The following is a 16748-nucleotide window of genomic DNA, read 5'->3' as shown; positions in this document are numbered from 1 at the left end:
AGCTGTAAAAGGTGACTGGGGAGCTTATCAGGAAACACCAACTCAAAATGTTGACAAAAACAGTGCTAAGTTCATCTGCAGCATGTTCCTCTGGCATCAGTTCCACAAACTGCAGAAACTGCAGTAATGGTTATGAACACTGTAGCTTGCACCTAAACCAATATTAAAATAAACTTTTTAAATAGTCATTTTTAAAGACCATTTTAAATGTTACTTTCAACTCAAAGTTGTTTTAAAACTACTGAAATGTAGATTAATTGTATTATGCAGTTATCACAATCCTATCATACTCTGATATTCTGCTGAAATTACTAATGCAAAAAGCTGTAGTTTACATATGAAGTATGGGTGTTCGGGGAACTATTATTCTGTGGCCTATATAGTTAGAACCATAAAATAGCCAACATAATCCTTTTGACGATCTTTTTTAACGCCAGTATTTCAAAATCTCTGAAAGTGAGTTTTTACAGCCAAGCACGTGTTTAAGCCACCTGATGCATCAAACAAGGAAAAAGAATTTTTAATACAGCTCAGGCACTGCATCACTCATCACTGCAATAAATGCTGATTGCTTTCATTAACTGCCTCTAGATTCAATATACTAGAAATGATAAGCAAAGAATAGAACTGCAATTCAGGAGTGCAGCAAAGAGAAGGTTAACAGAGTTCATCTGTGCTGCACAGAGTGAACTGAAGGAGTATGGCTGGGATCTGAGCAGGGATTACGCTGTCTGCTGAGAGCAGGGTTGGGCCATGCTTCCTGCCCAGTGATTACCCAGCAAACAGCATACCCACATCACATGGCCTAACATAGTAGTAAATTACAGTTGCTGAGCAACAGTAATCCTGGTGCAGATGGCTCACTGCAGTTGACATCTTTAGCTATGCAGATTAATTTATTATTTACTTGTGTTAAAAACTGGACGAGACAGTTATCTGGGCTAGTGAGGAAACACTGCAATATATTCTGGAACATTGTCAAGCTGAAAAAACATGGATAAAATATTTGTCATATGTAGCAGTGTGTTTCTTCCCAAGTTCTGACCCTTTCCTAAAATAACAACAAAAAACAACCATGGCATCAACGCCATTAATACACCTAATCATAAATAAAAAGCAGCAATGTAAGCAAGCAGTATTCTCAAAGATAAATTATGTGGGACTGTGGTCAAGAGTATGCCACACACAGTATTATGTACTAGGGACAGAAATAAAATGATGATATTGACTTCATTTCATCCCCAAAATTGGGAATAATTTCCACTTCCATGTAAATTGCAGTGTTCTAGTACCTCAGGACTCTTTGAAGCAACACAGGTATTTCACTCAAATGACTCCAAATTTTTATAATCTTTAAAAGACCTCCAACTAAATAAGGCTTGTCTGAATCTACCCTCTGATCAGTGTGAATCCAGACTAAACTCCATCCTCTTTTACAGAATACCTCTAAGCTTTCCTTTGCAATAGTTCGGAGTGGATATCTAAATTAATAATTTGAGAAAGTTTGTTTTTTCTTTTAAAAAGGGCACTGAGTTTAACTCATTTCTTTACACCTCATGACTGTAACAGCTGATAGTTAGACTCAAGTTCTTTTCTCTTTTCTATTTTGTTTACGTATATAAACCAAAACATAAAATAACCTATACTTTGTGATATGCTACTATTCACAGTGACAGCAGATCCCTTTCTGTTTATATCTCATTTCCAGGCCATGTTGCATCCTGGTTCATACACTCTACTACAAGACAGCAGTGCCTAGACTAAACTGCATGGAATATGTGAATTCAATCAGTAACTTCCTTCACTATCATGTTTTCCCCAAAGATTTAACACAGTCGTTTATATTATTTCTATTACAAGTATAAGCAAAATTCATTGGAATTCACCACAAGAATAACAGACCTCTTCCTTAAGTAGTGCTTTAAATTATTACGTAGTCATTTCCCTGTAAATGCTAATAATAAAAAGTGAGGAAAATGAATGCCCTTCTGCTTAAATTCTCTTTAGTTCCTGAACATACTTCATGTCCAAGTATTTGCTACTGCTTAAGATACTTGGAAATGTAGCACATTAATAAAAACAAATATCAAAAATAATTGCGAGCATCTGAGCCAAATGGATGCAGTCACCAATGGATGAAGTAGGATTGTACATAAAAACAGCTTCAGAAAGAAAAAGGAAAAAATAAGGGTGTAGTACCTGGAGCAATTGATAGGGAGATTTCCTACCACCACTTCCCCTCCACTCAAGAAACAAACAAAATTTTTCTATACTTCATGTTGAAATGGGGGAAGGAGGAATGGGGAGGCAAGTCCAGTAAAACATTCTGTGTGGTCTGAAATCAGGCAGCGCAGGCAAGACAATATATGAGGGACAGGATTGTCTGTACAGAGATTGAAGTTACTGATGACACTGTTCATCCTGTTGGTAAGGATGAAGGGACAAGCAAATAAAGTGGACATCATTGTGGGAGTTTACTAGAAGCCATCAGCTAGGATGATCACACCAATGGAACACGCTCCCCAGAGCAGTGGGCATGGACCCAAGCTGCCAGAGTTCAAGAAGCATTTGGACAACACTCTCAGACACATGGTTTAGAAATTTGGGTGGTCCTGGGTGGAGCCAGGAGTTGGACTCAAAGATCCTTGAGTCCCTTCCAATTTCAGGTATTCTATGATTCTTACTAGTTCACAGATTAAAATTTACCTCAGTTTTGAAACATATGCACTGGTCACTTAGGTTTATCTATAACAATTCATGCTTTTTTTGCCTAGCTTCATCAGAAAACAGATAAATATTTAACCGAATTGATAGTTTCTCAGATACCCCTGCTGATTTCAGAAAGCCTATTCCTAATTCTGATAATCTACACAGCTGAATCCTTTTCAAGTTAGTGCTGGCTTCTGATGCTAACGGCAGACTGGAATGCTTTTACTAAAACAGATTTTTTTTTTTTTAATAAAAAATTATCATCGTGTAATAAAATTAACACAGCTGCCATAAATTTCTGATGTATGTAAAAGAAAAAAGGCAGAGTACCAATCAATAAACCTGTTTATATAATCTTTCCCAGTACTTTATGCAACTGTTGCTAGGCACTCATGTGCCATGGTGATGAGTGAGGTACAAATACCTAGACAGATTAGTGAGACACATGTTACTGAACACATTATATATGGCATATTTTCTCTCTGGACCGCTGTGCAAAACCAAGATACAGCCTATTCCTCTTCCCTAGGGGGACAGCAATGTCAGATGGTTCAGAAAAACAGTTCAAAGGATCTGACCTTGTGGCAGTAAAGTATCACTTTCTGCTCAGAGTTGTATAGTTCTCCCTAGTGAGTAAAAAGAGATCAAGTGCATGTACTACTGCATCTTATACAGGCAATGAAAAAGATGAATACAAATGCAAAAAAAAAACCAGCACTTTCACAACGGTTTGTAAATGCGTGCAAATATTTACTGAGACAGTTTGTAAACCCTACCACATTCCTTCCAGAATCAGCTAGAAATACTGAATACAGAAATTTCAAAAGATTTATTCCGGAGAATGAATCCACTCTGCTAGTTGTGAAGACAAAACTAACCTGTAAGAAACTTATAAGATGTCAAGGAATTTAAGGAGGTAGTTCAAGCAGCTATATGGAGGAAAATGTCAGAACAGATGTAATATCAATCCTCTACATAAATGCCTTTTACTCTCCCCACCTCTGCTTTGGAAGAATTGCTTTAAGACAGATAAACAAAAATGATAAAAATAGAGGCTAAAAAGGGCAGAGAAATGGCAACAACACAGGATTACAGAATCATGAAACTTGGCAAAAAGGATAGCAGGTAAGTCCAAACGTAACAATAAGAGGTGAAGATAAAGTCAGTAACTGTGTGTGTAAAAGAGAGACCTTTGTTCAGTAACATTTCAGAAGGATTCAAAGTAAGAGTAACCAAAAGAAAAGGCACCATAGTCAAGAGAATTGACAGCTAAGACAAAATCATGAGTTTTGTGCTAGACAGGAAGAAATGTGTGAATTATTATGAAGGACTAACTACAAACTTTTGTTAATAAATCTAAATATTCAAAGGAGAAATGTTTGAGAATATCTCAAGTAGGAACCTTTGCAGATGAAGCGATCCAAATTTTCTTATCTGCCAGAACAGGTTCTATTACTCCGCTCCAACTGTTCAATAACGCAGTCAGATGTGATTTTCATTGCACTTCACTGCAGATAGGAGCAGGACACCCACAAGGAAGTTTCACCAAGACAGCTGGTGGTGCAAAGCTGAGCAAATGAGAAAGTCTGAGTGGGAGTTAGGAGATTAGAACTAATAGCTGAATAAATTAGATGTCCAATACCTCCATTTACTGAAATGCTTTCATCACGAAATAAATGCATATCCTGTGTTTATTTCAATGTGTAATATGAAATGCAAATTTGGTTCTACATATGTATGTAATCAGTTAGTCTTAACTGCAGCTGTACTTATTGTTTTAAAGCCCTGAATTTCACACACAGAGTATCCACTTCAAAAACTAGTAGCTTCACAGAATTTACTTTGAGATCTTCTTACATAAACACCCTTTCTTTCTCTTTCTTAAAATTCAATTCACTTAAAAATACCAAACTTGTCAATCATTTCTACAGAACATCTGAAGTTCCTAAAGGAAGCTGAGCTCAGAGCTCTGAGACCCCAGGAAATGACTAAGGAAATAGAGATCAGCATCCACAAATAAATCAAAGAACTTGTGGTCTAAAAAACATTGTTTCCTTACAGAAGTTCCTCTGCAATGTGATAACATTACTTCTTCATAACATAATCAATAAATCTTTTTTTCCACTCTCTCCAGAATGACATGCTGGACAGTAGAGTTTCAGGTTTTAAACAATAAGGCTTTTTTTCTCCTGTATCATATCCCTTGGTGATATAATCTGCAAGTTTGTTTGCAGTTGCTCTGACATTTCTGCACTGGGCTGTTCAACTCATCTCTCACCCAGTCCAGTATGCAATCTCAATTCTGAATTTCACTAAATTCTAACAAGAGAATACACTGCTAAACAATTCAGTGTGCTATCTGAATACTTCAGGTTTAACTTTGACAATTTTAATAACAAATCAACAAATAGTTACCAGATGCAAAAAACTACCTGTTACCAGATGCTAACCTAAAAATATCACCAGTAAACATACACCGAAATGCAATCTAACAAAACAACAGTATTCTTAAATCACTGCAGTACACATCAAACAAGAAGCACAGTGAAGGTGTGGAGTCTCCATCCTTAGATATATTCAAAATTGGACAGGATGCAGTCCTGAATTATCTGCTTTAGGTGATCTGTTTTTCGCAGGAAATTGGACTACACAACCTCCAGCCCTCAGTAACCTTAGTGATGCTTCAATTCTAGATTTTAAATCTAGGGATACTTGTCAGACTGAAAATAATGTCTATACTCTTATTCCTATTGCCATCTGTTTTAGTATTAGTTTAGCTGAACAGAAGGCAAAACCAAACTCCCCAAGCCCCACTTCTGGCTGCTTTATCACTAGTTAGTCTTTACCATCAGGTCAATGTCTATAAACTGATAAAATCATTGTTGTAGGGGAAAAACAAAGCAAACAGAAAAAAACTATATCACAAAATAAAAATTAGGGTATCAGGATGTATAGGCATATGTTCAAGAAATAAGAAGATATCAGACCATCATATGAAGCCTTATTCCCGTGCACAGCAAATAAAGTCCATATATATGAATGGGCACATAAATCAAGCTAGTGCAAATATATCGGGCTAAGGTGAACTCATTTAAAGTACTAATATTAGTTTCTACACCATTTCTGTTATATAATTACAGCTAGAATGGTAATCAAAGTTAGAAATAGTCTACAGAGATCCCTTTGCATCGCACAAGAATGAAATAACCTATTGCATATCACAGAGTGAAAACTCATGACTCATGCTTTCAGCTAATGAACACCAATGCAGTTACAAAGCAAATCCAAACCAAGTCCTTTTCCGAAACCCACAGTGGACCTATGAACACAGTCATTTTCATATTCAATTGTTTATTTAGTTATTTATTAGTAGTAGTACTTTACGTATTTATGAACATATCAGCACATGACTATTGTCTGATTTAAACAAATAAAAAGGATTACTTAAATTCAAGCAAAATTTTAAAGAATTCACAGTGGTGTTCCCCTTTTTTTTTATATGAAGAAACCAGAACATTCCTAAAGACTGTACTAACAGTGAACCGTTACTTTCCTTTTCATTACACCATTACATTTTTCATCTTTTTACAGTAAGGGTGACAGAACACTGGAACAGGTTTCCCAGAGAGGTTGTGGAGTCTCCTTCTATGGAGACATTCAGGACCCATCTGGACGCCCACCTGTGTGACCTATTGTAGGCTACCTGCTTTAGTGGAGGGGTTGAACTTGATGATCTCTTGAGATCCCTTACAACCCCTTTGATTCTGTGATCCCCTCTTACTTACTACTATTTTCCTAAATAGCATGATTATTTCTCTGAACTCATTAAGGCCTTAAATGGTCATTATAATACACTGTCACAAATCTGATGTTTCAGCATAATGAAGGTAAACTTAATTTTGTGTTCTGGTAATGAACATCAGTTTAAAAGTTACTCACCTCTGTTATATGAGGGTTAGGATTAAATCCACACAGACTGCAGACTACAGTATGACACTGTGTGCATGTATTGTAATTGGCCTTTTCTGGCGTGTGCAGCAGCAGCTCAGTGGTAGTGCAAAGAGGACAAAAGGTTTTCTTTGGGGTGGATTCCACAGGTTGGGTTGTGCTGGCTTGCTTTTGCTGCAAGGGCTTTTCAGGCCCTGGTTGCTGGCCTGGTGGCTTTGTAAGTCCTGGCTGTTGTGCTAAGGACTTTGCGGCACCTGCAGTCTGAGAAGATGGTTTTGTAGGCCCTGCCTGTGGTGGTACTTGTTTTACAGGCCCTGTTTGCTGCAGAGGTGTCTTCCCAGGTCCAGGCTGCGGTGGTTGTTTTGCAGGTCCTGTCTGCTGAGCAGTTGGCTTTTCAGATCCAGGTTGCTGTTTAGGAGGCCCTGCTTGCTGGGCAGATGGCTTTACAGGACCTCCTTGCCTTGCCGGCTGTTGAGATGGTTGTTTTACAGATCCTGACTGTTGCAATGATGGTTTTGTGGGAGGTGGTGCCTGGGATGACGTTTTAGCACTATCTGGTTGCTGTGGCAATGGCTTCGTTGGGCCCGCTGAAGTTTTTGCTGAAGTTTGTTGCTGACCAGGCTTTGTTGGTTCTGACTGTTGGAGCTGAGATTTTTGTGGTCCTCGTGGCTGGGGTGGCTGTTTCACTTGTTCAGCCTTAGAGTCTCCTGGGTGACTAGGGCCTGGTTTCTGACCTTGCTTTGGTTCCCCAGGTTGCTGCTGCTGAGGCACTGGTTTGGAAGACTCAGTTTGCTGAGGGGTAGGTTTGACAGGTCCTTGTTGTTGAACTAGCTTCGGTGACTGTTGTTGAGATGGATGTTTTGCAAGACCCCTCTGCTCCTCAGGTTTCCCCTGCTCTTTCTGGGTAACCTTTTGTTTCCTACCAGCTTCTTCATGGGCTGCATCCGAATCAGATATCAAATCAAAAGGACTGAATTTATTCACAACTGAAGTGACTGCACTCAATGGATTGGCTTCTGAGAAAAAACTGGGCATCATACTTGGTTTCTGATCTTCTTTAAAATCAGTCCTGGACTTTGATTCCCTTAGACTTATAGAAGAGGGACTCCGTCCAGGTGCCCGTTGTTCTGTCTTCAGCACGTCTACTGTTCTGCTTTTACTTAAACCTGGTCCTGGATCTGGAGGCTTACCTGGTTGCCTTGGATGGTGAGTTGTATCAAGATCAGGATGCCTGCAGAAAGGAAGTGCAATAAATTAAAACAATGCAAGCTATTAGGGAAAAAAAAATAGTTAAAATAATCTGTATCTGTGCCCCTAGAAATACTTAGGTAACAATGTGAAGATCCTCAGGTGCTCAAGCATCTGCAATTCCAAGGCTTACAACAGTGCATATAGGTATTTAAATTAAAATTATTGTTCTATAAGGGCTTATGCAAATACTAATTCAGTGACTGACTGACTTAGAAAATAATCTCATACAGCGACTGTGTTTAACCAGATAATTTTCTCTTCAGAATGATGAAGAATTCAGAGCTACAACTCCTATTTTACCTAAAACCAAAGCACTAACTTTCCACTCTTGCCCTTGGGATACAAACATGGGGAGACAAGGACAACCAAAAGAAACAGATGTTGGAGAATTAGTAGATCAAAGCAGAACCGTACGCACAAAAAAAACACACATTAGTAACTGCTTATGTACTTATATTCTGGCTATGTGTACAAAGTTTTGATATATTTACAATTTACTATACAGCAAAGATTAAAACTCCTAAAAATCCAGGTACATTCAGAAGTACACGGGTTCTTTTTGTCTGCTTTTTGCAGGGAAATATTTTCACTACCACCTATCCACTCATTACTCAAAATGTTGCAACCAGATGAAACAGATGACAGTTCACAGAGTCCATATCAAAGCTTTCTTTTTTCAAATAGAACTATCAAAGAGCCTCCTCCCAGCATCACTCCAAAAACTCATATTGCCCATCAATAATAAAATTATGTAGAGATTTTTCCTCATTTTCTAACAGTTACACTTCGCTTTGTTTTCATAAGGATTAAAGAAGGCTAAGAAAATAGGAACAAAAGTCAAGATCATGTCATTATATGCAGCATGGTATTCTATTTGTTGCTATGCTCAATTGCACCTTGAGGACACCATACTGCATGCAGTGCTGTTGCCAAAGGATGTAGTAAAATATTCTATTCACTGCTTTTGCTGGAAGATACGGTGTTCTTTTCAGCACCACAGCAGTGTTGCAACTATAAAATTTTCAGTTTTCACTTTGAAAGATCCACTTAACTGTGAACTTGTTTTTTGAGACATTACATTTCTCTTGGGGCATTCAAACCAAAACAATCACTTCCTACATTTAATTCCATTCCATGAGCAAACTGTGCAGTAACTTTTTATTATTATTATTATTATCATTAAGAGTTTTAGCAGAAGGCTACAGAATGATATATACTGGATATACTGAAGACTGTATTTTACACTGTTAATATTACAATGGAATTATTACTGCTGATTAATATTTTGATTTTTCATTGCATACCTAGGAATGGCAAAATAGGCGAACAAAGCCTATGTGGTAGACATTTCTGCAATTGTTAATTCTCTCGTGTGATTTTATGATAATCTTTTATGTGATTTTTTTTTTAATTAAAAAATTTCACATGGAATTGTATTTCCAGCTTTCCATACCTCCATTTACTCTTTTCCACTCGCAGAAAATTTCTTGGCCTTAAATCTGACAAGTTTATAATCTTAATGTGCAACTCAAGAAATGGAGCAGGTGTGTTTCCACTGACATTAGGAAAAGTTTGTTAGCTCATTATTTATGATGAGGATAATACACAGAAGTCCAGTGATAATTTAATTCCACTAGACATTTGGCATTTTTTTCTATGTAGAGAAAACAAACAGCTGTAAAGTTTAATTAGAAGCCAGGCAGGTCTGTCTTTTTTTTTTCTTGCAATTTAGATAAGCACTCCAGACTTATCTGAAGAAGTACTGCTTGCTAAGTGAAATCATTTCAGTGGTACTCTGGTACACTTCTAGCATTCACATCTGCAATTGTTGAAAAGCTTCAGTCAGCAGTACAAAACTGACGGGAAAAAAAATGGAAAAGGATCAACAGTACTTAATCAACAGTTTTAATAAATTCAGGTCAGGAAGCATGGAACCACAGCCAAACCTTACTATGTGAAAGTGGGAGAAAAAAAATAACTGTTTATTAAAATTGAACTAGGATAATAACAAGAATAAATAACTGCCCGTTCCTATTGGCATGGAGTTCTCACTCAGCTTTCATTTTTATCAAAATAATGTGATTCATAAATTTTCACCTATTCAGATATCAGAACTTAAAATGAGATTACAACCCATGAATCTATTGAATTAAAAAAAAAAATGATGCTGGTGTATTCTCAAGAACAGACTTGTCTTGCTTTTTTACATGGCAATTTCTAAGCAATGGAGACAGAGAGTTCTCAACTAACCGAAGAAAAAAAGCCTTGAAAAGACAAGCTTCCTGAGAAACATTACCTCTGTCAAAAGCCAGGACTTAATCTCTTTAGTTTTAGGTAGTTAGAAATTGAAGCCTTGTCTTCTAATACTGTTTTACAACCAACTATAAAACAAACATTGAACAATTTTAATGAAACTGTAGAATTAGAAATTCTCTGGGAAAAAAAAAAAAAGTACTCATTTCAGAAGTTTTTTTAAATTATTTTTTTAAACCTTCTTATCCCCCCAAAAAAAGAAAGAAATCACTATTAGTCCAAATTCAACAAACAAAATCATTTTATTCTCTCTCACCTAATTCCTTCATTTTCACTGCTATGTTTCTCCTCACTTGGCTTTGATTCACAGAGCTCATGTTTATTCATTTAAATGAGTATTATAGCCAAATCGAAGCTTGCTTTGCAGCTAAGCAAAAGTTTAACAAAAGACTATCGGTCCAGTTCTTTATGCCATAACCATAAAAACTATTTTAAAAGACATGTCCTAGTAGCACTCACTAGTATAAATAATTTTAATGAGAAGTAAAATTACTACACAATTGCAAGACAGATAGAATCCTTCATATCTACAGACAAGAAATGTACAAACTTATGCATAGCCCTGGAAACTTATTTCTTTTTTATTAACTTTAAAAAGTGGTATCATTAACAAAAATACAAATTTCTGTTGGAAATTACATCACAACTGTTTTTTTTTAGAAGTGTGACATTCAATAAGGGCTTCTCAGAATTTTCTCTCAAAATGTACCTGACTTTTTGTTACTGTACAGTGTAAGCAACTTAAAGAATTTAAACAAATAAAAAACACAACAGCAATCTACTCAAAATAAAAACAGTTGCATTAGATGGTTCATATATTCAGCCTGGTCACTTGTTCCTTTCAGAAGATGTGGAATAGTTCCTCAGCAAGTGGACACTGACATAGTTACAAGACCATTCAAGAAGGCAGAACAAACAGAACAAGCATACAAATTAATTTTAAAATAAATAAATATATACAGATATTAATAAATAAATCAACCTAAAGTAAACTTCCTAAACTAGAGGTTTTTTTGGAAGATGAGCAATAGAATGGAATGACTTCTATAGGTACTAAGCGTTACAAAATGTGCCTGGAATCAATAGAATAAAACATTTTAAAAAAAAACACCACCAGGAAGAATTTGCTTTGGCAGGGGACTGGAAGCATTTAGAATAGGAAATAATTATTTATATCTCAGGTAAACTGGATAACAGATAATATTAAAATTTTAAAAATCCAGTTAACAAGATAAGAAAAAAGAAGAAAAAAAAAACAAAAACCCATAAGAGACAGCCTATTAGAGACACTGGCAAAATACATGGTTATATAAATTAGATGTCTTAATATCAGCTTTCCTCTTTTGAGTTCTATTTCAATCACTTAATGTTTGGATTGGCATAGACATACTAGGGGAAGGAAAAAAAAACAACACTGTTGGCAACAGCACTTACAGGCCACTGTTAAAGAAGTATTTTCCATGCAGACTTTATAAAAAAAAAAAAAGTTTGTAGCTAAGGAATCTGAGTCTCAGCAGGTTAATTCTTTACTTGAGTTAAAAGTCTGGACTCCAAGGGGTTTAATCAAGTTCTTAGCAATCACTCCCATCATTACTAGCAAATTCCAGCAGCAAAGACAAGTATACAAGACAAGCAAGTAAAGCCATAATAGCAGAGACAAGCAGTAACCTCATACATAATAACAGGCACAAAGATACTATGATAGGAAACACTACAAATCCCCAAGGGAAGCTAGATGACAGGATGCTGCATTGACTTTGGAGTTAAAATGCCAATTTTACCAAAAAGCAAAAAGGCAGTATTTCACAAATATAGACTGTCTTTACTTTAAATAGAAAGAATGGTACATTAATTATGGTACACTTTAAGAAGAGACTGAAAGTACAGTACGCTACTATGAGGAAAAGAGTTTCCAATATGATAAAATGTGTTTGTAGGAAAGTAGAAATTTGCAAATGCAGAAATATTCACATTTTAGCCTACTCTATAGTACCCAGGAATATTTATTTTGTAAGATTAGTATTGGGAAAAAAATAAAAATAAAAAATAATAATAAAAAAACAACTTTGTGCCTTTATACATATGCTGTATATAGAAGAAAATTTTAAGGTTTGTTTCAACAGACTGATCTGTAAGATTCCCCCTCCCCTCCACTAACATCTATAGAAGCTGGGCAAAGTGCTGAAATACACAGAAAATTAAATTCTATATAGTTTTATTACCTGCTTAATAAATATGCAAGATTTGATTCCTAATTAAAATAGAAATATTAATCTTAGCTTTAATCCCACTGACATCAGTACTTTACCCAATAACGACTATGATCCCACTAACCTGACTTATCATCTAAAATTCATTTATATAAACCTGATATTATACAGACTCAACAAGAACCGTTTTGCACAGTAAAGGAGGTTGCTCCATAACCCCCTTCTCGACAAACAGCCTATCCAGCCCCAAAGACGGAGTGTGAGACGTCGGGCCCGGAGCACGGGAAGGCAGGGAGTTCAGGACCAAGGACAGCGGCACGAGCCGAGCTGCGAGAACTGGGCGGGGAAGGCCAGCACCGGGCACCGAAATCCGACCGAGCTTGTTGCACCTCGGGCAGCGCATTCACCGTGGGATAAGGACGGAGAGGGGAAGGGAACGACCTAATCTTCACAGATGCATAATGAGGAAAAGCCACCAGAACCCAGATCGCCGAATTCTGCAGCAATCAATTTAAACCTGTTCTTCTCCCTTCCTTTTCCCCTCAAGAAAGGCAGAGGGAAAATAAGGGGGAAAAGAATGACTGGTACAGACCTCCTCAATCCATGACTATTTAATGAAGCCAAATGAGAGATGCAGAGGTTAAGAACTGGAGGAGTAATGGATAGCAAATGCATTATGCCCAAAAGCTTTGAAAGATTCAACAAGAACCCTCCCTTCCCATAGAGAGATGCTTACAAAATCCATCAGGAGAGCTCTCCTGGCTGTTCCCTGAGCTGTTGGGCACCCCGACCCCCTGAGGCACGCATACACACAGAAAACCCAAACGCTGCCGGCACATCTCCCCCTACCCAGACACAGAATGGTGCGATGGGAGGGGAGAGACCGGAACGGAGACTCGCCGATATTATTAGAAACCAGCGGAGTGGGAAAAGCGGCGGAGTGCGGGCTCCATCCGAGCGCTCGTGCAGCCGCCCCCTTCCCTCCCTCGCTGCCTCCCTCCCTCCGCCAGCTGAACGCGGGGCCGATGCTGCGGGCCCGGATCGCACCGCGCCCCACCGCGAGGAGACGGAGAAGGGGGGAAGGGAAGAGCGGGAGAAGGGCGATTTTCCGTGCGTGCCTTTGCATGGGAGGAGGCTCCGCGCCGGCGAGGTTCCCTCTGGGCAGCCCCTGCGCCCTTGACATGACAGCGGCGATCTGCCTCCTCTCCTCCTCGCTCAGCTGGCTCAGGTCCGCCTCCACGCCGGCCGGGACCAGGGGCTGCGAGGGGGCCGCGGGGCCGCCGCCATCCCCAGCCGCCGCCGCCCCTTCGAGCCCTTCGGCTCCTTCCAAGCTCGCCTCGTTGCCCATGGCCGCCGCGGCTCCCCGTTCTCCCCTCGGCCGCAAAGCGGGCGGAGGGCCACGCTCTTCAGCTGGTGCTCAAAGCTCCGCGGCCGCCACCACGGCCCCGCGCGGCGGTGGCAGCAGCAGCAGCAGCGGTAAGAGCAAAAGCAGCAGCAGGAGGAGTAGAAGGAGGAAGAGGCGCGGCGGGGCCGGACTCGCTGCCTACTGCCAGGGAGGAGCGGCGCCACCACCCGCGCACCGCGCCGCACTCCACCGCCCCACGCAGCGCATGCTCCGGGCGGCTCCCCCCGCGCACACACCACGCCCCGCCCTGCCCCGCGCCGCGGCCTTTAAAGCCACCGCCGCCCTCAGCAGCAGTCTGCTCAAACCGCGGGCTGTGGGAATGTGTTGGTCCTGCAGGTGCTGTTTCCGTTCCTATCTGCAAATAAAGATGTTACTCAAGCTTGTGGGGGGGCTAAGCCCGGCCAAAGTAGCAGGGAAGGGAAGGTGAGGACACAGCCGGAGGACATTCATGTAAGCCTTCCTTGCGAGTAGGGCCAGCCGAAGCAGGTTGCTGAAGTTGTTGCTTGCAGCCCTGTTTGGGTGTCTCAGTGGAGGGAGATTTCACAGCCTTTCTGGGCCCATGTTCTGAGGCTTGAGAACCCTCATGATGACTGGCTCTGAGGTGCTGGCCCCTTTTCACTTATCCCCAAACTGGATACAGTATGCTAAACACAGTATGATGACTACTGGATAGAGAATTGCCTCCTTTACCCTGTGGGCTACACCTGTGGTGATACAGTCCTGTCTGCAGCCAGCATTCTGCATCACAAAGGTGCACTGCTGTCTACCAGGACTTGTAGAAAACTTCTTTCTGGCCTCTGAGATACAGGATTCTCATACCCCATATATGTTTACTTCTACATTGTGTCCCTGCCAGCCTGTTGCTCCTGCCTGCCAGGATCCTAGCTAGTAGATATACTGAAGTGTACTTAAGTGTGTTCATCACTTTCCCTAGCTGTACACATGGGCCTGCCAGGAGTGTGTTCCACATCACTGAGGGAAACATCAGAAGCTGTTTGTCCCAAAGGTACAACCAGTAACCTTGCTGCCCGCTGAAGGAGGGCCTGCTAACAAGAATCCACCTGAGCCTGATGGTTCTGTTCATCTTTCATATGCAGTATAGATCTCTCTAATTTGGCTCCAATTATGTGGGGTGACTGAGCACTGGAACAGGCTGCCCAGAGAGACTGTGGAGTCTCATTCTGTGGAGATATTCAAGACCAGTCTGGACACCTATTTGCGTGACTTATTGTTAAGTACCTGTTTTAGGAGTGGGATTGGACTTGGTCTCTTGAGGTCCCTTCCAACCCCTGCAATTATGTGACTTTGTGATAATGATGGGAAGTCATGCTGAAAGCCTGATGGAGCATGATTTGCCTGAGGTGGGCACATGCTCGCTTTTCCTTCTTGTCCTTCATCTGCTTGGATATAATTCCCAGGAGGTTTTACTTTATAGCCTTTTCAGAAAGGGAACCAGCTAAATTAGGCTAACTGGATAGGATTTCTCTGGTGGGTTCCCTTCTTGCTTTTCTTGGAAACAGGTGCAGCACTTACTTTCCCCCCCCCCCCGGTCATTAGGAAACTTTCCCAATGACCTTTTGAAAATGATAGAAAGTGACTCTGCAGTAGCATCAGCCAGCTTTCTCAGCATCCTTTGATCCAGCCCATCTCAGTCCCATGAGCTTCTGCACATCCAAATGGTTTAATTGCTCCCTTACTCTATCTTACTCTATACTACTTCAATAATGCTTCATTCCCAAATGCTTTGCTGTATGGCTAAGGGACTTTGGACACTAGAGATCAAATCTTACCCATAAAAGACATGTCAAAAAGCCATTAAGTACCTTACAGTTTCTTTATCCTTTCTCATCCCCTTTATTGGGGGCTTTTTTTTTTCCTACAGCCAAACCCTCCCTAGAGATCTTACCAGGTTTTGGCTCTAGCCAATACACTGGTATATTCACAATAATCAGCTAGATCTTCACAAATATCAATTGTTTTAGCTACAAGGATGTGACAGTATTTGGTGTTCTTGCTTGTTTCCTATTGTATTACCTTTACTGTCTTTCTGTAAAGCAAGTCGACACTTGATATGAACTCTGGAAAGATGCCATCTAAATATTTATAGAACATCTATATCCCAACAGAGACAAATTTTTACAGTACTGTTTCACAATAAGTGATGAAACTAAGAGCAGTTGTAGGCTTACTACTTCCCTCTCAAGTTACGCTTCAAAAGAACAGCACAGAAGACAACACAGTAAGACAGACAGGGAAAATTCTCTAAGTGGAAAAGCATAACATGAGTGGAAATGGATGACTGTTCATATGAGTTTCCAGGTAAAGACATCACAGAGGCCTGTAAAAGAGGAGCCACACAACACACTTGGACAAAGGCAGATTTATCTGGTATGTGAAGTGAAGATCAAGGGTTTTTGGAGGCAAATATACACAAACATACACATATCCTTAATCATTTAGGACACAAGAATATTGTGTATTTACATATGAATAGATGCACAAAGTAGTGCTGCATGAAAAAAGGCAAATGCATAACAAAGATGGGGAAAGAGGGGTCTCATAGCTGAAAGTATTTTGTTTTATGATGTATACTAATGTAAGCATTCACATGTACTTAAATATATACTTAAACGTCTTCTGTGGAGAGTGGCATTCCTGTTCTTTAGTTAGGTAGTCTGGAAGTTTAATACATTTCCAAATGGAATTTTTCTTAAAACACAAAAATAATAAATTATAATAAATTTCTTTATTCAAAGACAAAATAGGTAACTAGAGCACTGACACATCTAGAAATCACATTCTGTTTAAAAACAGATGGTGTATGTCAGATATAGATGCAGACAAAACAAGTGCAAACAAAACATTAAAATTCCTTGAAAAACAATTAAAACCAGAGAAAGAGCACCTTTGCT

The 16748-nt window shown here is 39.6% G+C and overlaps 1 protein-coding gene across 8 annotated transcripts in view; it reads right to left on the bottom strand.

Annotated features, from left to right (window-relative positions):
• PCLO (piccolo presynaptic cytomatrix protein) overlaps nt 1-14032 on the bottom strand; it is a 330682-nt gene extending 316650 nt beyond the window's left edge. For all 8 annotated transcript variants that reach the window (XM_040665411.2, XM_040665421.2, XM_040665430.2 and 5 more), the window contains 2 exon segments: nt 13550-14032; nt 6649-7888 (listed from right to left, as the gene is read on the bottom strand). In XM_040665411.2, the coding sequence (XP_040521345.1) occupies nt 6649-7888; nt 13550-13779 (1470 nt within the window). In that variant the 5' untranslated portion in view covers nt 13780-14032.
• Nucleotides 14033-16748: the final 2716 nt, after the last annotated feature.

This window comes from Gallus gallus, chromosome 1 (genome assembly GCF_016699485.2).
Source record: "Gallus gallus isolate bGalGal1 chromosome 1, bGalGal1.mat.broiler.GRCg7b, whole genome shotgun sequence".
In the NCBI taxonomy this organism is placed as follows: Eukaryota; Metazoa; Chordata; class Aves; order Galliformes; family Phasianidae; genus Gallus; species Gallus gallus.
The sequence above is the reverse complement of the archived record's forward strand: the minus strand, read 5'-3'. Positions and strand labels throughout refer to the sequence as shown.